At 41.1% G+C, this 21575-nt stretch overlaps 4 protein-coding genes across 4 annotated transcripts; 2 read left to right on the forward strand and 2 right to left on the reverse strand.

The window, feature by feature from the left end:
* The first annotated feature begins 1034 nt into the window (after positions 1-1034).
* Positions 1035-5001, forward strand: LOC102711578 (probable aspartyl aminopeptidase). The gene is made up of 9 exons (XM_006645276.3): positions 1035-1351; positions 1555-1690; positions 2136-2408; positions 2725-2872; positions 2983-3222; positions 3572-3704; positions 3792-3973; positions 4470-4582; positions 4851-5001. Exons 1-9 carry the CDS (start codon positions 1108-1110, stop codon positions 4957-4959), a joined length of 1578 nt encoding a protein of 525 aa, XP_006645339.2. The 5' UTR covers positions 1035-1107; the 3' UTR covers positions 4960-5001.
* A 152-nt stretch (positions 5002-5153) lies between these two features.
* LOC102699926 (proteinaceous RNase P 2) lies at positions 5154-8613 on the reverse strand. The gene is made up of 6 exons (XM_006646665.3): positions 7558-8613; positions 6847-6948; positions 6569-6744; positions 6244-6364; positions 5995-6063; positions 5154-5926 (listed from the first exon to the last, which is right to left on the reverse strand). The coding sequence occupies exons 1-6, from the start codon at positions 8611-8613 to the stop codon at positions 5693-5695; spliced, it is 1758 nt and encodes a 585-aa protein (XP_006646728.3). The 3' UTR covers positions 5154-5692.
* Positions 8614-10139: 1526 nt separating this feature from the next.
* LOC102700207 lies at positions 10140-11211 on the reverse strand. The gene is made up of 2 exons (XM_040519994.1): positions 10956-11211; positions 10140-10861 (listed from the first exon to the last, which is right to left on the reverse strand). Exons 1-2 carry the CDS (start codon positions 11209-11211, stop codon positions 10140-10142), a joined length of 978 nt encoding a protein of 325 aa, XP_040375928.1.
* A 7620-nt stretch (positions 11212-18831) lies between these two features.
* Positions 18832-20050, forward strand: LOC102700491. Its single transcript, XM_040520163.1, has 2 exons — positions 18832-19242; positions 19329-20050. The coding sequence occupies exons 1-2, from the start codon at positions 18954-18956 to the stop codon at positions 20048-20050; spliced, it is 1011 nt and encodes a 336-aa protein (XP_040376097.1). The 5' UTR covers positions 18832-18953.
* Positions 20051-21575: the final 1525 nt, after the last annotated feature.

Below are 21575 nucleotides of genomic sequence, written 5' to 3' on the forward strand. Positions count from 1 at the left end.
CTGCATCACTGCTTTTTGTGTGAATTCTTGTCAATTTTGTCGATATAGAAGGGGTAGTTTGTCGCAGCTCATATATTAGACCTTCGTCGATCTAAAATGTAGGTTTTTATGAAATTTACTCTAATTTCTAGCAAAATTCAATAATAATTGAAAAATAAATTATTTCATATACCATCCCTCTCAAAATATAAATATTTAGAGGAATTAACAAAATACATAAAATTGCATGATGTAAGGTTGTGGTTGGTTCATGAATAAAGATAGGCGGAGAAGTTAATAGATTGATTATGATTAGTTAAGACAAGAGGGGGTGATTGTTTGCTTTTTTGATAAACTAAACGATATATTTATAAATGAAAAATAATTTATAGATAAATTTTTTATATATGTGTTTTTAGTAATCTAAAAATCAAGACTACAAATTAAGTATAAAAAAAAGTGAAAAGATGGGTTGGGAGAATATATGAAAAAACAACTATATTTTATAATGAACTAAGTAACATTCTAACAAAAATAAATAGCACCAATCACACGTGTTATGATCAAAATTACACAAAACTAGAGGTTGGATAAATTACATATAAACTGGATAATATGGTTTATCACATCATTTGACAGCTACAGCTAGTAAAAAATTTAAAATAAATTAATATAATTTTTAAAACAACTTTCCTATATAAAATTTTTGTAAAAAGTATATCATTTGAAAAACGTGTGCGTAGAAAATGCCGATTCCTATTATTTTTGTTGCTTAGTCTTGTTTTATCAGTAGTCCAGTCGTAAGTTCGAGTTGCCTCTCGTGTTGCTTGAGGATGTTTTGTGGGCACCTTAGTGACATGTGCGAAGCCTGTGACTTGATGAAAAGCTAGGATATAAGCCTTCTTTATAAAAAAATTTTAAAATTTAAATATTCGCTTGTGAGAGTAAAAGATGGAGTGCTAAATCAACTTTAAATATAAATTTTAAAATTAAACTTTATATTATAAGAAAAAATAACTTTAAAATTTAAAATATTCGCTAGTGAGAGTAAACGATGGAGTGATAAAGTTGAGTGTGGTCAGTTGAGTTCATCGTCTCCTCCGTCCATTCTGAGGCGACTCGCCGGCGATGGCGCTGCTCCGCGCGCACCACCTACTGCGGCCGCGCGCCGCCGCCCGTCCGCTCTCTCTCCCTCCCTCCCTCTCGTCCTCCCCGTGCCGCCGCGCCCTTCCCACCACGACCTCCTCCTGGCGCCTCCTCTGCTCCCACCGTACCGCGTCGCCGCCAGATGCCGATGGCGATGCCTCGCCCTCCATCGTCGCCGACCTGCTCGACTACCTCAACGAGTCATGGACGCAGTTCCACGCCACCGGTGAGCGTCCCCCCAAGCCTCTCCGCTCTTGGACGCTTTCGCATGCACGATGCCCTCAACCTACTCGGTCCTATTCCTCGTCAGGAGGGAATCGTCTCTGGCATCTCTCTGCATGCTCTCCACAGCTTGGTTGCATTGCCCTTTGCCATTTCGGCGTCACTACAGCTAAGCTAACTCCGCTTCCCCCTGTGCTGTGTGTTCAGCTGAGGCGAAGAGGCAACTTCTTGACGCGGGTTTCACGCTGCTGAGTGAGAACGATGACTGGGACCTGCAGCCTGGTGGCCGCTACTTCTTCACGCGCAACATGTCATGCTTGATTGCCTTTGCGGTTGGGGAAAAGTAAGCAGGCTTGCCTTCTGATTATTTACCTTATCGCTGAGAATCTGCAACGAATGTGGTGTTCAAGTACCACTTGAACTCAATGCCTTTAATTTAGGCACTTACACTTGCTCTGAAAGGGAACCTCTAGTGTAGAGCATGGTCAAAGAATTTACTGATTGAGATATCTATACTGGTGGAAGAGGGAATCAACATTATGAAATTTTCCTATGTGTATACGGCAGGGTATATACTCCAGTACCTTCTCAAAAAAAAGTTCCTTTTCTCCTTCACATACATGTATCCCTTTCTGTTCTTGGAGATATGTGGCATCATACTGATAAATGATATATGCATGTTCCACAAGTTTCATATAAAAATTCCAATACCATTCTTTCACTAAATCACTGCCTAGCTGTAAATGGATTTTTGAAGTAAAGGATATGTATATTCTTTTGGGATGCAGGTATAAATTGGGAAATGGGTTCAATATAATTGCAGCTCACACCGATAGCCCTTGTCTCAAGCTGAAGCCAAGGTCTGCGTCCTTTAAATCTGGGCATCAGATGGTAAATGTACAGACGTATGGAGGTGGGTTGTGGCATACATGGTTCGATAGGGACCTAACTTTGGCTGGGAGAGTTATCCTCAAGGATGCAGATGGCTCGTTTAACCATAAGCTTGTCAAAGTGAGCAGACCATTGATACGTGTACCAACGCTGGCTATACATCTGGACCGGTTATTTCTTATTCCTTTTTTTACTGATCTGTTTCAAATATCTTCAGAGAACTAGCTGGAATTTCTCTTGTAGGCTGTTATGTATTTTTCAAGCAAACATTGCTAGATTTTTCTCTTCAGTACTGCATCCTTGCGTTATCCTGTCAAGTTATAACTACCATATATATCTACCTCAGTGTTTGGAAGTTATCTCTGATCACTATTTTCAAGTTTAAATAGTACATATCTGAAGATTGGACATGCTGCTATCCAATTGGACTGCCTGTTTTAAGTTTCCCTTTCCCTGTTTAGCTGAGTGGATCCTTTTGCCTAATAGCACAGTGAATTCTGATGGTTTCAAACCTAATCTGGAGAATCATCTAGCTCCACTTCTTGCAACAAAACATGAAGAGACTGCTGCAGGTTCTGGTGAAAAAAATAGTCCAAGTTCCAGTAAAGTTGTCCATCACCCACTTCTCTTGCAAGTAATTTCTTTAATATTCTGAGGAGTCGTTCTTTTGTTCAATCAATTTCAAAGTACTACATATGGCTTCAAGTTACATTTAGCATCTATTTTTCATTCTCTTCTCCGCAGGTTCTTTCAGATGAAATTGGTTGCAAACCAGATGAAATAATTGGCATGGAGTTGAATGTGTGTGACACGCAACCTAGTTGCCTTGGAGGGGGAAATAATGAGTTCATTTATTCTGGTAGACTTGACAATCTTGCTTCATGCTACTGTGCTCTTAGATCTCTCATGGACTCCTCCAAGATGCCAGAAGAAATGTCAAATGAGAAATCCATAAGAATGATTGCTTTATTTGATAACGAAGAGGTATGATATATCAAATGAAGTCTTGGCCTGATTGATAAAAGTATATCCTGATTGATAATAGTAAATCAATGCATTTCAAGATTTCTGCCTCGTTTGGATCCTATTCTGAAGTTGTAACTTTAAAGTGGCTTTAAATGAGAAATAATACTGATAGCTCATTTATTGCTTGTCTTCACATGAGTTATCACTGGTCACTGATGTTTGAACTAAGAGCAATGGTTAATGGTGTAGCTATTCAAAATTATTTGACAAAAATGAATTTCTAGTAAAACTGTCTAGATGGTATACTCATTTTTGTTTCTTGTACTTAGTCCCTTCTTGCTCATATTATAACCTCGATTCTGTTTAGGTGGGTTCAAATTCGATGCAAGGGGCAGGTGCACCAACCATGTTCCATGCTATGAGACGGATTGTTGATTCCTTGATGCATCAGTCTATGGGAGAGGGTGCTTTGGAACGTGCAATAAATTCGTCTTTCCTTGGTAATATTTGTGTATCTAGTGAATCATCAGAATTGTCTAGTTCTGGACTAAATAGTACACCTTTAATTCTTCTTTATGCCCTTTCAGTTTCGGCAGACATGGCTCATGCCCTGCATCCAAATTATCCAGACAAGCATGAAGAGCACCACAGACCAGAGCTACAGAAAGGACTGGTTATCAAGCACAATGCTAACCAACGTTACGCTACAAGTGCTGTGACAGCTTTTCTGTTCAAAGAAATAGCAAGACTTCATAATCTTCCTGTTCAGGTATTGAATATTTTATTCAATATTTTACATTTAATCCTCAGTATTATCTTTTTTATATTACATGTTCTATGTATATTTGAGCATATTATTAGTGCCTCAAGAGATATAAGAAAACCAATTGTTATTTATCTCTATGTTTATTATCTTCTGCTATATTGTCTGATAAGAAATGTTAAATTCTAGAGAAACAAGCACCTCCATTTTTTTGCTTTTGCTTGCGCTTATAAGCCAATATTTGAATTTTTTTTAATATTAGATTTGGAGTTGATTTTAGGGTTTTTTATCGTAGTTTATTTTCTAGCCTTGGTTTTAGATCGTTAAGGACATGTACGTAAAAGTGTTATTCACAAATTATTTTTCGTTTATAAATATGTCGCCTGAAAAAACCAAACAATCACCCCCAAGATCTGTGTTATCAAGAATTTCTGTAAACTTGATTTACCTTTAGAATACATGAATGAGTTTGAGGGATGGTACTGATGTAAATATCACATAGGAATTTGTTGTAAGGAATGATATGGGCTGTGGCTCAACTATTGGCCCCATACTTGCTTCTGGTGTTGGCATACGGACTGTTGACTGTGGTATCCCTCAGCTATCAATGCACAGGTATGCACAGTTTTCTTTTCAACCATTCTTTTTCGTATTTCTAAAATAGCAATAACTGCGTTGCAAATGGTGTACGTTCTGAGTTTCAGTTGTTTCGCAATTCATACTGGTCAAGTTGGCACTTAATATGTAGGGAATAACAGATCCTTTTACATGCACCATACTTGTCTAAGTCTAATTGTTCGAAATGTAAATTTAAAAATTGTGAACCATAGGTAGGAAGGTGACGCATTACTGAATATTAACTGCTACTGAATTGGTTTTGCAGCGTGCGGGAAATGTGTGGCAAAGAAGACGTAGATACAACATACAAGCACTTCAAAGCTTTCTTCGAGATGTTCTCTGACATTGACCGCAAACTTAACGTAGACTTTTAGCAGTTCCTCATGCTCAGAATTTGAATATTTTCTCAGTATCAGTTTTGTGTGTCCCAACATTCAGTCTAATTGAAGACATGACAGTGAGATGGGAAATCATTTTACGAGTAAATAAATATAAGGGAAATTTGCAACCGTGAATGGGGACACAGGGACACATTGTCAGCATTTTGAGGCGATGACTTGGACATTCAAATTTTACATTTTTCAGCTACATACTTGTGCTCACCGTTACGTTCTTACGTACTATCAGACTCAGACCTAAACGTCAACAACAGACGAAGTAAATTACCGTCCAAAATTTCTTCTGAACACCACATCTTTTGAGTTACAACATTCTACAATTTGTTCCAGAATCTTGCCCACAAAATTGTTCAGGTTCTCATGCATACAGGATGCATTTGACATTTCATTATATATCGGAAGAAATTAACGGTGCAACCATTTTTCGACATTACAAAACTGATGGTAACACGAAATTTTCACCAATTGTGCTGCTCTTCACCCAAAAAAAAAAAACCACTGGAGCTCTGCTGTAACCGCACCCTAGTTATAGTTAAAAACGTTTCTTATCCCATAAATGGGCATTTCGGGATGTAATGCCTCAGGGGATGCAGAGTACAACATGCGGGCATTTAGGGATGCACTGCCGCTACATCCCTAATTCAGAACTACGTCGGTGGAATGAACACAGTATGCCTTATCTGGGATGCCTCAGCTGCTGGGTAGATGATCAATCTCTATCCTTCCTTTTGCCGGTTATGGAGCCACCATTGTCTTCAGCTCGCCTCTGCTCAGACACATTAGTTGCCACTCTGGGAGACATATCTTGGGCAACCCCGTTTGCTGCAGGAGCTTCATGAGGTTGTTTGCAGTGTTCTGTTCTATCAATACAAAGCCAAATCCTAACTCTCTCATCACCAGATTTCTCCTCCATAGGCACATGCCAGGATCCCATCTTCGATTCCTATCATGAAGATGACATGAGAAACAACAGATAGCAAGCTCTAAAGATGCCTGAAGCCAGTTACTTACTTGAATCTCTGAAGAATATGGGGGTGGCATCATAAGTACTGCCTTTCCTTTACTGAAAGTGTACTTGACCTAAGCAATTGGAATGGGATAAGAAAATCAACAATTAAGTAGGAACAGCATGGTAAAGGACCCAGCATCCGTTTACATGGTTTAAGTTTAACTTGACATTCATTTTTTTATAAATTAGGGTTCTGCCATAATAAATTTAAAAAGAATGGTAAGCATCTTAAATAGTATTGCATGGCACACCTGATGCCGTTGCTTCCACTTGGGAAAAAAAGATGATCCCAGGAGCTCAAATATGTGATCTCTCATTTCATCATTACTAACAAGCAAACAATTCAACCTAATTGCTGCATATAGCCAATACCTGAAAAGAGGTATATCTGACAGTTAGTACCATCAATGAAATGAAGCACAAGTGCATCACACCGGAAGCTGATGGGTGAAAAATTCAACCTATTAACTAATAATTGAACATATTAGACGATGAATGCACAAATACAGTATAAGGTAGGAAAAAAAATAGGTGTGAATGCAAATGCACCCAAGGCTAGAAACTGAAGAGCATTACCAGTCATCATTTGACCCAATTGGTGAAGTATACAATGCGCCATTTGCTCTCCAGGTTTCAATCAGGTGTCTATTAGATGAATTTTCCATAAGCTTGGCAATGCGCTTATTATGTAATACAACAAGTGGCCATTTACCATTATATCTATCACGTAGCTCTGTTACAACAGCGTCCAACTGCTCTATATTAAGCATGAAAGATGGAAAAAACCATTAGTATCAGATTACTTCATTGACAACATTGACATGTTGAAGTACGCTGAAAGATGGCATGCAAACCTGAGTCAAACTAAAGCCACCCTCTGCAAAATTTTGTTGATAAAGTGCAATATTTGCACCATCAACTATAGCTTCATATTCACCATGTTCTTCCAACCACTCCTATAAAACCATAGCACTCAACTTGTAAGGGAAAAACATATGTTCGAAATTTATAGATAGAGAGCACCTAGAGGCACAAGTAGAACAAAATAAGTATCTGAATCATATTCTGACTGGCACCTAGATACACATGCATGAGGTGGCTTACATTCTTAGGAAGTTGAATGCAGAGCTTTATTGCTTTACTCACAAGGGACATTCCAAATGATGATTTATCCAACCATTAGGGCATTAACCTTGGCAAGCAACTACTGAGCAGACATGGCTCATATACATAGCAGCATTTAAAATTTTCACTCTATAAACAGGATGAAACATTGAAACCCAACATAGATGAACCATCTGACCACTATTAGGTCAGGCCACAATGAAGTATCAAATAGTTTTTGAACAAAGCAGGGACGTATAGATGGGCTTACATCTCCATCAGTTTTTTTTTCTAAATTGACCACTGAGCACACACAGCCATGATATATTGAACAGACCAAGCAAACTAGTGATATTCCCATCACGCTTACTAGTAAACTAATTGCAGCTATAAAATCAACTAAGTACCAAGTTGGATGTGGATACATGTAAACAGCCAGCAAAAGGGCAGAGAGTATTCACCTGAAACTGGCTAAAATTAGTTTTAGTCTCCCTCTGAAAGGCCAAACCGGCAACAGAGTCAGCAAACCTCCGTGTCTCCTCCATGTCAATGTCAACACATGCAAGACGGCATCCACAACCCCCACATTGGCCATCTGCCCCAGCTCTTACTCGCTGCACCATCCAAGGGCCGGTCCCAAGCCATCCAAGCCGATGGCACCCGCCACCATTGGCCACAATGGCGTCTTTCACTTGACAAGCGTCCCACTCGGCCTTACCCAACATCGCCGCCTTGCCGCTCCGAAACCAACCCTCCAGCACCTCTGCAGTCCCTTCACTGACACAATCCACCGTGCGTCTCAGCTTATGCATATACTCATACACCTTGCCTGCATCCCCTGCTTTCATGCTGACATCAAGTAGTGCAGCAATCTCAGGCTCCTCAGGTGAGACAGTCGAAGCCTCCATGTGGGCGTCGACGGCGTAGGCCTTCCCGGCCTCCCCGGCGCGCCGGAACGCGGCGAGCACGGGGCTGTACGAGCGGAGGCGCGGGACGACGCCGTACTTGTCCTTCATGGTGGCCACGAGCTCGAAGGCCTCGTCGGCGGCGGCGGGGTTGGAGGCATCGGAGGCGGTGACGCGGGCGAGCGAGGTGATCGTGGCCTCGGAGGGGGAGGCCCCGGCCTCGAGCATGTGGGAGAAGACGCGGCGGGCGGCGGCGGCGGCGGGGGTGGGGAACTCGGCGGCGTCGGCTGAGGCGAGGAGGTGGAGGAGCTGGTTGTACTGGTGGGCGAGGAGGCGCGGGGGGTCGGGGCCGGAGACGGCGGAGTCGAAGGCGGCCATGGCGGCGGCGGCGTCGCCACGGCGGGTGCAGTCGGTGAGGGTGCGGGAGAGGTCGGAGTTGGGGCCCTTGGAGCCCCGGCGCGGGCGGCGGCGCGCCGTGGAGGAGGAGGCGGCGGTGGCCATGGTCGTGGCCGCGTGGAGTGGTGGTGGTGGAGGAGGAGGAAGAACCCTAATTAGCGGCGTGGGTTTGGAGGTGGTTAGCGGCCATAGGCCCATTAGCCCAGGATGCCTCATTGCACCTCACCTCCATGCCAGTTTTCGACGATATAATGTCATCTAAATATATTTTATTTAATAAATAAAATAAATGTTTCAATATAAAAGTTTACTATGTGGTTTTATATGCCTACACATTACTTAAATGTTACACCAAGATTTAAGCTGATTAAGTATATAAAGATAAAACAAACTATTCTTAATGAATGTTTTACTATGGGTCAAGTAACTATGTACCCTATATTTTCATCATCATGTAACCCAACTCCTCTTACTCATCGTGAATTAGCTTATATGGCATGTTATTTGATTTAATGAGATTGGAGCTCACATGAAACTCGCACTGAGATTTGCCTAAATCAAAAATAAAAATAATTGGTATTGCTAATATTTTGGTGGTGGTTTTAAAAGTGAAAGTTTCTAAATGTCAAATATTAGTAAAATTGTATTGGCTAAAGTTTATTTAGTTTGTTTACTCCGCCAAATGTTAGTAGGGTTGGAAATGGCAATAACCTGAAAAGAACCGAAAGCTTCTCGAAGACACTTAAACCGTCGAGCGGTGAAACTAGAGGTAACGATGGATGAACTATATCAAAATGAAAGAAACTAGGGCGACCCCGTGGCTTGCCACGGACATTGCGAATAACATAATAGATATGCTAATAAAATATGTGCACTTCAGACAATATAAACATAATCGTGTGTAAGCTAAGAACAGTGCGTTCACCAAAAACAAAAAATAGCAAGACGTTGCAAGAATCAACCTAGCGTCTTCTTCCCCCCTTTATGACCAAAACCGCTGCAGGCTGATCGGACGGAAAAAAGGTTGAACACTGTAACAGTTTCAGGCTACGTGGCAAGAAGCGGGACATCCTATCGTACCTCACCAAAAACTAAGGGGGTGTTTAGTCGGTGAAATGAAAATTTTTGCGTGTCACATCAGATGTTTGACCGAATGTCGGAAGGGGTTTTTGGACAAGAATGAAAAAATGAATTTCACGGCTGGCATGGAAACCGCGAGACGAATCTTTTGAGCATAATTGATCCATCATTAGCGCATGTGGGTTACTGTAGCACTTATGACTAATCATGTACTAATTAGGCTCAAAAAATTCGTCTCACGATTTCTCACATAACTGTGCAATTAGTTTTTCAATTTATCTATGTTTAATGCTCTAGTTAGGTGTCCAAAGATTTGATATGATGTTTTTGGGTGAAATTTTTTGGGAACTAAACGGGGCCTAAGATCTTTATAGATTTGTTCTTTTGGGAGATAAAAGGTTGGTCCTTTTTGTTTACCAGATCCTATTCTTCAAAATATGAAAAATAGAAATTCTGAACATCGATCTGATTCTGATTTTATATTCTCAAACCTGAAATATTATTTTCCTTCGTGTGCCCTCAAATTTGGAATGGCATGTATCATGTTGGTGATCATTACATGTTGTCCCTGACCTTGAAAATAAACTTATTCCGATAATTATCTGTAATGTTGTTTGGGTAAACGATGCGATAAGCTCCCAGTGACGAAGGATGAAGCAAGTTTAATTGGCACTGCCAGTGACCATGGAGATGCCGGCACGGCGGCCGAACCTGGCGACGGCGCAGTCAGTGGCGAAGATGTCAGAGACGACGTAGCTGGGTGCGCCGCCCATGACCGGCATGCTGGCGCTGACGCTGAGCTTGTTGACGTAGTCGGAGCGGTAGGTCTGGCCGAGGACGCCATGGACGTCGTCGGAGAGGTCGTAGAACTTGAAGCCGAGGTCGAGGTGCGCGAGGCTGTCCTCCTCGGTGACGCCGTAGTTGTGGATGCGCGAGTCCTGCTCCGTGATGGGCACCACGTTGGCCATGATGTCGAACACGCCGGCGAGCTGCACCCTCACGCCGTTGGTCGCGGCGGTCCGGGTGACGGTCAGGCCGGGCGCAGCGGCGGACTCCCAGCGCGCGCCGAGCTCGGCGGGGACGTCGACGGGCGCGCCGTCGAAGGCGAGCTCGAGGCGGTCGACGTCGTTGCTCCACTCGGCCGTCTTCTTGGCGCCCATGTAGAGGCGGTGGTCGGCGAAGCGGATGCCGAGGGCCTGGATCCAGGTGAAGTCGCGGCTCATGGCGGGGTTGCGCTTGCCGATGAAGTGCGCGTTGATGTGGAGGTCGGCGTCGGAGACGACGCAGAAGTCCTGGTCCTTCTTTCCGTGGAAGTAGAAGTTGTTGCCGTCGCCGCCGGTGAAGCGCGGGTCGCCGCACGACACGCCGGGGTAGAAGTCGCACACTACACAGCAGCACAAACATTACGTACTCACTCCCGAATTCTGAATGCACGAAGCGATCAATAAATGGCGCCATGGCCATGCGTGCTAGCTTACTGCAGAAGGTCTTGCAGCTGGGGCACATGACGATGCACTGGTTGGGGCAGCGCTTGTCGCACTGGGCCATGCAGGCGGCCTTGTTGCCATTGGAGTCGGTGCAGGTGAGCTGCTGGTCCCTCTTCCCGAATCTCCCCGGGTTGATGACGTGGTAGTTCCGCGGCAGCCTCGCCGGCGGCGGCGTCTGCGCGGCGGCGCACACCACCACCAAGAGCGCCGCCGCCGCAGCAGCGACCGCAACAACACGGCCCGCCATTGTTATCAAGTACTAGCTAGCTCAATTCAGAGCAACCAATCGATCGATCGATCGATCTATGTGCTTGTTGCTACTAGATCGAAGCTAGCTTAGCTGTGGTGTGATAGATTGATCAGGAGGTTGCAATTTATAGGCCACTGGAGTGTGGGCGGGGATGGAGGCATGGAGCAGCCGGGCGGTGCGCCGCGCCGCGCGTCGTGGTGAAGCGACGTGCATGCATGGCGACGTCGCTTGCAGTACATGGACGAATTTTCTACATGTACATACAATGGCATTCATTATTTACATGTGAGATCTCAATAGTTGTATATTTTGTTTTGGAGAAAAGGTAGCATTTATTTTTACAATGAATGATTTGAGTGTATACACAGACATGCAACGATAAATTCGATCAAAAACTTTAGAAAAAAAATACAAACACATAATCCACTTCTAGTATAATGTTATGTAGTTATTGTTGTTTCTTGATATAGGTAGTATACTGGATTTGGATTTGCATGTTTGTTTTTTTATGAGAACATAGTACAGGCGTTCACAACGCACGCACACTCTCCACTAAGAACGCACGGGCGCAAACTTTCTTATGAGCACCTTTGAAGACTCGCCGACAGATCTAAGAAAATCCCGAAGTCGCCACGGGCACCTCGTTGTTGTCTCCCACTTGTTTAGTGACTTGTTACGTTACCATTTACCTTGTCCAATTTTATGTTTATAACTTTTTTCTATTGCTGCTTAATTAAATCTAATGTATCTACTCCCGTGCAATTATATTCAGGCGCAAATTAAGGAAACTTTCAGCATAATAGAGAATCGTTTGCTGTGCAAACAAGGGCATGCATGCATGGTGTACTATGTTGAGTGGCATCTGCTCAATTTTATTATTTGTATTAGAGGATCAAGGAGACGCGATCGATGCACGTACGTAAAGCGGCCAGTGGCATCGCTTCAAACGCCTGCATCTGCGTGATCTGATCCCGTCCATATATAGTTGAGTTCCACACTGTGCACACAAATTGAGATCACATTACTACTTCATCTGTTTTATATCGTAAGACTTTCTAATATAATTTATATATATATGTCTAGAATCATTAGTATATATATGAATCTAGATAAAGCTAAAAAGTCTTATGTTATAAAACGGAGGGAGTACCGGTATATACACCAGATCCCGCTTGCTCTGCTGATGTGCACCACACGCTAGCTAAACCCATCGAGCACGAAACGTACGCAACAGCAACACAAATGCAGAACTGCAGGGATGGGAATGAGCTAGTCTGATCAGGGATAGGTATATGAAATTCATAACTGATCCGATACCCGTTTTTACCCATCCAATCTTTGGTAGATACAACTCCGTATCCATATGGTACCCGTATCCGTATCCATAACCATTAGATACGGGTACGCGTGATGGTGTCGAATAGTTTTTACATGGGTAATATCTGAATAGATACATAATGTAAGTAAGTACGTAATAACAATAATTTATTAAATCATCATCAGCGTACCACGTACAGTTTAAAAAAGCAAAATAAATTCAACCAATTTAGCACAATTTTATAAAAGTTAAAGACTTTTGGAATAAGTCAAGATCAATTATATGTATATCGGATCATGTATAGGCTATTCATGTATAAATATAAAATTCGATTACCGTCCATATTTTTTTGAATCATGGTAGAACATGTCCATCGATACAATAAAATGAGATTCTTTATCAGCCTTGAATCAAATATCTTGAGATACCATATTTTTCAGTTTAAAAATTTAATAACTTGAGATATAATGTATTTCAAGATGTCATAATTTTGCACTAAAATTTTTAGTCCTTAAGGTAATTTTCAAATATGCTAAAAAAATCCTAAATAAAATAAACCCATATCAAACTGGATACCCACGGATACGCTGAGCAAATATGTCATCCCTACACATAATGACATAACCGATGCAGGCACACAAGTAGCAGAATGTACGTGCTCGTTGACCGTCAGATCGGCGAAAACGTTTGGTGGTTCCCCAAAGTTTGATAACTTCCAACTCAACATTCATTAATTGTCCACGATGGCTCTCTCTTCCAGCACCTTATAACCATTTTAACAACCTGAAATTACCTTTCATCATGTCGTTAATCCATAAGCTGTATAGGCTATTACTATTGACACCATAAATATCAATTTATTAAGGGCTTTATTAAAATGCATGATTCTTAGAACATAGAAATAGAAATATAGAACTAGAATGCTCGGTCAACCAAATCATATACATCGGAGAAAAAGGAAAACTATAGAAATAAACGTTTAGATCGAGCGTACGAAAAACACAAAAATTAGAAAAGAGAGATAGTCAATCCTCTAAAATTTCTCTGTTTTGAGACATTTCTTAGGAATTTAAATGGAATTTGGAAGAGGCATTCATTGTTTCCAAAGAACCATATAGGATTTTTTTCAATAGTAATCTAATCCTTCAAAATTCATGTAAGCATTAAATATATAGTAAATTTCATAAAACTTAAATATAAAACTACATATTTAAGGTTGCTTTCTGAGATATAGTGTATTAAAAGAGACCAAGTTATTTGCAGCATGTAAATTGATAAAATTTGATTTTTCAAATTAAACTAATGAAATACTAAATTAAGATTCCAATATGGTACAACTAACTTTCTGCTTTCTTATTTTGAGTTTTTTTTAATAATTTTCTATTTTGAATAATTTTAAAATTGAATAGTTCATATATAGTGATTCTAATTCAATGTTTGAAGTAATTCTCAATAAATCTACCATAACGATGTAAAACTATTCATCGTGTAATCATTTATCAGATCTTCCTAATTGCGTAGAGCTTCTCCTATGGGCCGGAGTCCCCCAAAACAAATTTATGAAAAGTGCTTATTTACATATCAACCGCATCCAAAGTCTTGAGTCAAAAACTTAAGAACAATTTGAGGTACCACTGTTTACTACGTAAAATTTGATATCTTCAACGATGGGACAAATGCTAAACTCTTAACCCCCCCCCCCCCCACCCCCGTCATCCCTTGAGAGAAAAAAAAAGTTTCTCAAGTTGCTTAAGTTTTAAACCGTGCACAATACATATAGAAATGCTTTAACTGTAGATTTTTTTTTCTATCTTTCATACTTCTGCCCTGGCTTAATCGATCGGAGCAGAAGTTTCCGAGTGTTATCACTCTAGTACCCCTCTATATTTCATTATATTTCATATAGTATAAGTTCTTTTAGTTTTATCCTAAGTTAAAGATATTTAAACTTGATAAACTTATATAATGTACTAACATTTACCAAATTAGGTCCCATCAAATAAATCATTAAATATATTTTTATAATATGTTTACTTTGTATCAAGAATATTGTTATATTTTTCTATGATCTCAGTTAAAGTTAAATTTTTTTGACTTAAACCAAATCTAAAATGGCTTAAAATAAAAACTTGCACGATAGTCCGTCACCAAGGCCCCCAACTAGACTATCCTAGTAGTACATCTATAGAAGATGGATTGATGGGGAGCTAATCGGTTCAAGAGAACTAGTATGGTGGCCTACGCATATTGCGCGGCTGCATCGTTATAGATTGTAGTTATATAGGGATTCTTATCTCGATAATAATTATTTTTTAATTGTTAATTTGAATTTAAATTTTTCTAAATTATATTTTTTACATGAAACCTCATTTACATGTATTATAAAGTGTACTGGTACATAAACTTTTTTCTATATAATATTTTAATTTATTATTTAAATTTTAGATACTTCTAAATTGTATTTATATATGACCTTTTCTCTTAATTTTTCCCAATATTTAACTAAAATTTAGGATCTTTCCAAGTTGTAGTTATAGATGGTCTCTTCACTCAATATCAATTATTTTAAATTTTTTAATCGAGATTTCAATTTTTCTAAACTGTATTTACACATGGACTCTTTTTTTATTGTTCTTTATTTTTAATTCTTAAGTTGTATTTCTAATCTAATTCTTTTTAACTGGAATTTTATATATTTTCAAATTGTATTTATAGATCGACTCTTTGCTCCATACACAATTACTTTAAAAAATTTTATCCGAGATTTAGATTTTCTAAACTTTATTACACATGGACTCTCTTTATTATTATTTTTACTTTTAGTTGATCTCTTCTTTCCTTATCTGATTTAAAAAATAATATTATCTTTCTTTGGTTTTCATTGTCAGATTAAACGAAACCGTTCTTTTCTCTTTTTTTCCTCTTATGTTAATCAGGATTCTATAATAGAACCTAATCTGTCTGATTGCTGTTGTTTCTTTTATCCGATTGATTTTTTTTCTTTTTTTTCCAATGTTCGATTGATTAATTACCTCGTGCATTCGTGCACGATCGATCTGCTTAATGTGCAAAGCAATTTGCCAACGCATTAATCTCAGAATTTTCTTTTGTCCGGTTGATTTTAACCCTGGATTTTATTGCTATCCGATTGGTATTTTTTCTCGTACTTTTATCTCTTATTTTCTTTTGACTGCTTGATAAAAAAACCTTTTTTTCCTTTTGTTGGACGGCAACAATGCCGATTAAAAAAACTTATTTTTTCTTGTGCGATTCCAAAAAAATATTATCTTTTTTATCAATTATTTTCCTTCGATTATCAATATATCAATTACCAATGTGATACTACGTCCAGGCATGAGTACTATTATGATTGAGTTTTTTGACTGAGATGTTTTTATTGACGTTGTTTTATACTACATTTGCTTGCCCGATCTTACACAATTTTTTTTGTTCTTGACCGATTTCCAAAAAAAATATATTTTTTAATCTTATTAGAAATCTGAGATCTTTCTATTGTTGCTGTGTCACACGGCACGTACTTGGTGTTCAAATCGGAGACCAATTGTACACACCATGGCCCAGCGAAAAAAATTGTACACAACATATCGTCACACTAATCCAAATACGATACTAATTCTATATTTGCAGATTTTTTTTCCTTTCCTGTAAACGTGCTAGTCCGTTTGTAACTCATAATCCTAAAAAACTCCTTGTCCGATAAAACATTATTATATTTTCTTTTTTCTTATTTATTTTCCTTATCTGTTTGCAGGTCATATTTTATTTCTGTTTTTCTATTTTTTATAGTTATCAATCTATACCGTTATAATCTGGATCCACCATGATCTAATGGCGTGTATTTTTCTCTTTTTCTCTGATTAACGTGGTAATTTCTAGCCCATGAGAGACAACGTGGAGGCTTTTTTTCCTATTACTTTATACATAATTGATAGATAGATGAGAGTTAAACCAATTTTAACAGCTAAAAAAACTACAGTGATTTTCTTGCCACTGCAAGGTTATTTCGTATTTTCACACACACACACACACACACACACACATATATATATATATATATATATATATATATATATATATATTTCCACGACACACACTGACACACAAATGAAAAATGGAACTATGTATTGGGTGGTCCAAGATAATCAACATCTTCAATCACTGTCACCGTAGTCACTAATCATATATAGATTGACAAAACAGTCCTTGGACAGGAACAATGAGTGGTACAATCCTTTTTTTTGCCGAAGAGATGAACTCTTGTGTCAAATTGTGTTGCTCTAGTCTCGCTGCTACTTAAGTTTATTCCTGGCTCTCGTGAAAGCTTGGCCAAATAGCATAATGCAGGAGGCATGCACGGAGCACGGCTATATGCTTGCTGAAGCCTTGAAGGCAACACACTTTAACTGGCCCTGGCGGTGACCATGCATGGAGATGCCGGCGCGGCGGCCGAACCTGGCGACGGCGCAGTCGGCGGCGAAGATGTCCGAGGCGACGTAGCTGGGAGCGCCGCCCATGACCGGCATGCTGGCGCTGACGCCGAGCTGAGCGGCAGGTCTGACCGAGCACGTCGTCGGAGAGGGCGTCGAGAGATGCGCGAGGCTGTCCTCCTCGGTGACGCCGATCGATGAGCTGCCGATCCATGGCAATCCAACGGATGGACGGATATATATGCTTCCAATCAACCTCTGACCTAGCTGTGGTGGTTCTAACTTGCGTGGATTCAGGACATGAGAAGTTGCCAGTTTATAGGGATCGCTAGCTGGTGATGAGTGGCCGGTGGCGACATTGCCGTCGGCTTCGGCTCGCTCCGGCTGGCCGGCGGCGGCCGTGCCGGTGAAGTCAGGCATCTCAGAATCTGACACTTTGCGTTCACCCTGAAGAACCATGCAGGATCGATAGAGGTCAACGGTGACCCTATAGAGAAATTACTAACAATGTCCATGATTTTACGGGTTTTTTCTTCTAAGAGCAAGTTTAATAAGTAAAGCTAACGTACTGGCTATAAGTTTATATTATAGTCAACACATATAATAGATTGACTATAAGATTAAGGTTGGCTATAATTTTTACGGTTTTTTTTTTTCAGTTCCTTAAGATGCACTATAATTGGTTGATTCAGCTAGCCAACAAAATAAAAGGTAAGCTGGCTTAAGAGCCTGAAAGCCGTGCACCTTTTTGTCAATCCTAATCCATCGCCTGGTCAACTTCACTTTGATCTGCACTGAATCTCTGTCTTTAGGTGATCCTAAATATTGGTGCCTCAATGCATGGAGCTCTGTTTAGATCTCTGTTTGCAAGGTCAAATTACCGGAAAAGTTTTTCCTCGATATCCACTTCTTCCACGCGTATTACCCAAATAATTAATTCGGCTTCTATAAATTATAAATGGTTGAATTTAACCATAAATGAGTGCATACTAATTATGAGTTTAATTTATTGTTTTTACAACTCGTAGAATTCAAAACTAAACTTGCATGCATGCGAATTGACTTATATAATATTAATCTCAATTCTTTTTTCAAAGTTTTTATAACCGTTAAGGTGATATGAAAAAAATAGATATCTAATCAAGTTATGAAAATTAATCTTACATTAGTTGTAGTTTTCACATAACGGCTGTAATGAGGTTTCTGTTGAGCAAACCAGCCAACAAGCTAACCTGGATTGTTAATCTGGTGGCGTGGCATGCGCGAAAAGCAGAGCAAGTAACTACTCCACATGCAAAAAGGTATATCCGTGTACTTGCATGCCATCTAAATAGTTATCAAAAAATATGAAAAAAAATTGATAAGATAGATTAATATGAGTTATATCACTCCACAAACATGCACGTTTAAATTCAATTTCTATAAGTTGTAACAAAAAAAACTGAAACTAACTATACGTATATTCATAATTATTTTTGTTATTTTTGCTACAGCTTGTAGAAGATGAATTTAAACTTATATGTTGGTGTGTGAGTGATATAACTCATATTAAAATATCTTATTAAATTTTTTTATATTTTTTAATGACTATTTAGATGACATATAAACAACGGATATATATACACCTGTGAAATAAAAAACTGCTTTCATGCAGAGGCAGGCTGCAGCTTAGCCAGCATATATTCAGACGCAAGCGTGAAGCATGCGCTCTCCTGAAGCCAGCGACGACGCACGCATCGATCGCCGGCCATCAGATCATCTCGCGCGTTGCCTTCGCCGCGCCGCTCGCGTCACCACCACGCGCGCCGGCCGGCCGGCTGGCTGGCTGGCTCCCTTCCCGGCCGCGCGCCGTGCCGGCCTATATAATAGGCGCCAATACCTCCAATGTCCGTCCGTCTTCCTCACCACCGGTCGGCGATCAGTAGCCAACTTTAGCCAGACACACGGACGCTGACCGTTGGCTACGGGGAGGTATGGCGAGGACACACATGGCTGTCGCCGTGGCCCTCTTGTTGGTGGTGGTGGTGTGCTGCGCCGCCGTCTCCGAGGCCGCGAAGGCGCCGCCGCCGCCGCCGCAGCACAGGCTGCCGCCCAGGTTTCGCATGATCAACCCGGGTAGGCCTGGCTTGGGCAAGAGGGACCAGGAGCTCTCCCTGTCGTGCGCGGACACCAAGGGCAAGAAGAAGGGCTGCATGGCCAAGTGCGACAAGCGCTGCCCTAACCAGTGCATCGTCATGTGCCCCAGCTGCAAGACCTTCTGCAGTAAGCACGCAGGGCCATGGTGCAATTGATTGATCGTTTCGTGCGTTCGGAATTCGGGAGCACGTAATGTTTGTGCTGCTGTGTAGTGTGCGACTTCTACCCCGGCGTGTCGTGCGGCGACCCGCGCTTCACCGGCGGCGACGGCAACAACTTCTACTTCCACGGTAAGAAGGACCAGGACTTCTGCGTCGTCTCCGACGCCGACCTCCACATCAACGCGCACTTCATCGGCAAGCGCAACCCCACCATGAGCCGCGACTTCACCTGGATCCAGGCCCTCGGCATCCGCTTCGCCGACCACCGCCTCTACATGGGCGCCAAGAAGACGGCCAAGTGGAGCAACGACGTCGACCGCCTCGAGCTCGCCTTCGACGGCGCGCCCGTCGACGTCCCCGCGCAGCTCGGCGCGCGCTGGGAGTCCGCCGCCGTGCCCGGCCTGACCGTCACCAGGACCGCCGCGACCAACGGCGTGAGGGTGCAGCTCGCCGGCGTGTTCGACATCATGGCCAACGTGGTGCCCGTCACGGAGCAGGACTCGCGCGTCCACAACTACGGCGTCACCGAGGAGGACAGCCTCGCGCACCTCGACCTCGGCTTCAAGTTCTACGACCTCTCCGACGACGTCCATGGCGTCCTCGGCCAGACCTACCGCTCCGACTACGTCAACAAGCTCAGCGTCAGCGCCAGCATGCCGGTCATGGGCGGCGCACCCAGCTACGTCGTCTCTGACATCTTCTCGACCGACTGCACCGTCGCCAGGTTCGGCCGCCGTGCCGGCATCTCCATGGTCACTGCCACGGCCAGTTAAACTGCTTCGACAAGTTTGTGTAATTTATATTGCAAAAGAAATAAAGGATTAATGGATACGAAAATGTGTCCTGTAATAACACATTTGTGGATTAATTAATGCGCGGGTCCCTAATTTGCTACTCACACACACACGAGATAAAAATACAAACACTATACTCTATTTCTGAATAGAAGCGCTGAATTGAGGCACACCTTGGAGATTATAAGGCGTTTGATTGGAGCCACGGCCGCTCAAATCTCAATTGAGCTGCAACTGTTTCGCGCCGGGGGACCGACATTTCCAAAATGTAAAGAATTTCAAAACAAAATTTCAAACATGTCGTCCATATTCCCACAATGGAATTACTAACTATGAGACCGATCGGATGTATAAAAACCAGGTATAGTGCTTCCTCAATATATCCATCAAAACACTGTTGTTGGTTCGGTCTGATGGGGAACGCACACACGCCCATTAACCCGCACAAACGGTTATGCATATCTTAGAAAGTTTATATGTGATTTTTTTTATATTTTATGTTTATGGGTACAATGTTTTGGTTTTATACATAGAAACTATATATATATATATATAATCAAATTTAATATGTAAATTATCTATTCAAAAAATATTGTATTAGAAAAATATATTTATAAATATTATACAATAAAAATTTTATATATGGAAAATCTGAATATATAAAGCTTTTATATGAGAAAATGTGTTTGCGCGGGTGTTTAGACTTATCGCTATTTGTTTCTCTTTATAATTATTTTAATATCGATTATTGAGCTATATTACGATGATATCATGGATCATTAATTTAAAATATCCAGATGTTGTAAATCTTTAGCCATCCAATAATCCGGAAATTCACCCATGGAGTTGGTAATCAAATTGTAGTAAGCTAGTTAAAGATCACAGCATATATACTTGTTTTGAAAACTTTTTTTTTTGCTCGACTGATGCTCGTTTTCTTTCTTTCAGAGGGGAAAACCGTTGTGGTACGAGCAGTACGTCAAGAGAAAAATACAGATTGACATTGGACTGATACCTACTAGTAGATGAACAAGTCACAGGACACTGACATGTTACTATCTGTAGTTGCCGTTGGATACTCTGATTGCCCATGCATGCTAAGTGTATATAAAAGTTACATAACCAACACGGCAAAATATTGATGTGGGGGGTATTAATTTGTTCGAGAGCAGTGGGCCTGGTGGATCACGGCCCATCCACATTTTCTCTGAAATAATGGAAGGAAGGAATGGATGTGCAGCCCAGCCCATACGCACGGTCAGTGCCTAGACCTGATGCGGTTTGGCCGGCTTTTGCAGCGACTTGACTTGACGCCTAGCTGGCACTACTGTACTAGTATTTATTTATAATAATATACTGTATTGGAATTACAACTTTTTAATAAATTTATATGTAGGTCAACGACGCAATCTAGCTATCTAAGGACGTTCCCTGAGATGCATATTTGCGTACAGCTGAATTCAAGGATGGGTCGGTAACATGCACTTTCCTCAGACCTGCTAAC

Source organism: Oryza brachyantha, chromosome 1 (genome assembly GCF_000231095.2).
Source record: "Oryza brachyantha chromosome 1, ObraRS2, whole genome shotgun sequence".
Taxonomy (NCBI): domain Eukaryota; kingdom Viridiplantae; phylum Streptophyta; class Magnoliopsida; order Poales; family Poaceae; genus Oryza; species Oryza brachyantha.

What these genes read in the sequence shown, in the direction of transcription:
- LOC102700207 (XM_040519994.1), bottom strand. Translation starts at nt 11,211, where the DNA reads ATGGCGGGCCGTGTTGTTGCGGTCGCTGCTGCGGCGGCGGCGCTCTTG. An exon ending in CAGCTGCAAGACCTTCTGCA is followed by an intron (nt 10,862 to 10,955) that starts GTAAGCTAGCAC and finishes GCTGCTGTGTAG; the next exon opens with TGTGCGACTTCTACCCCGGC.
- LOC102699926 (XM_006646665.3), bottom strand. Translation starts at nt 8,613, where the DNA reads ATGAGGCATCCTGGGCTAATGGGCCTATGGCCGCTAACCACCTCCAAA. An exon ending in AGTGGAAGCAACGGCATCAG is followed by an intron (nt 6,064 to 6,243) that starts GTGTGCCATGCA and finishes CCAATTGCTTAG; the next exon opens with GTCAAGTACACTTTCAGTAA. An exon ending in CATATTCTTCAGAGATTCAA is followed by an intron (nt 5,927 to 5,994) that starts GTAAGTAACTGG and finishes TCTTCATGATAG; the next exon opens with GAATCGAAGATGGGATCCTG.
- LOC102711578 (XM_006645276.3), top strand. Translation starts at nt 1,108, where the DNA reads ATGGCGCTGCTCCGCGCGCACCACCTACTGCGGCCGCGCGCCGCCGCC. An exon ending in CTGGCTATACATCTGGACCG is followed by an intron (nt 2,409 to 2,724) that starts GTTATTTCTTAT and finishes TTTGCCTAATAG; the next exon opens with CACAGTGAATTCTGATGGTT. An exon ending in CCTCAGCTATCAATGCACAG is followed by an intron (nt 4,583 to 4,850) that starts GTATGCACAGTT and finishes TTGGTTTTGCAG; the next exon opens with CGTGCGGGAAATGTGTGGCA.
- LOC102700491 (XM_040520163.1), top strand. Translation starts at nt 18,954, where the DNA reads ATGGCGAGGACACACATGGCTGTCGCCGTGGCCCTCTTGTTGGTGGTG. An exon ending in CAGCTGCAAGACCTTCTGCA is followed by an intron (nt 19,243 to 19,328) that starts GTAAGCACGCAG and finishes GCTGCTGTGTAG; the next exon opens with TGTGCGACTTCTACCCCGGC.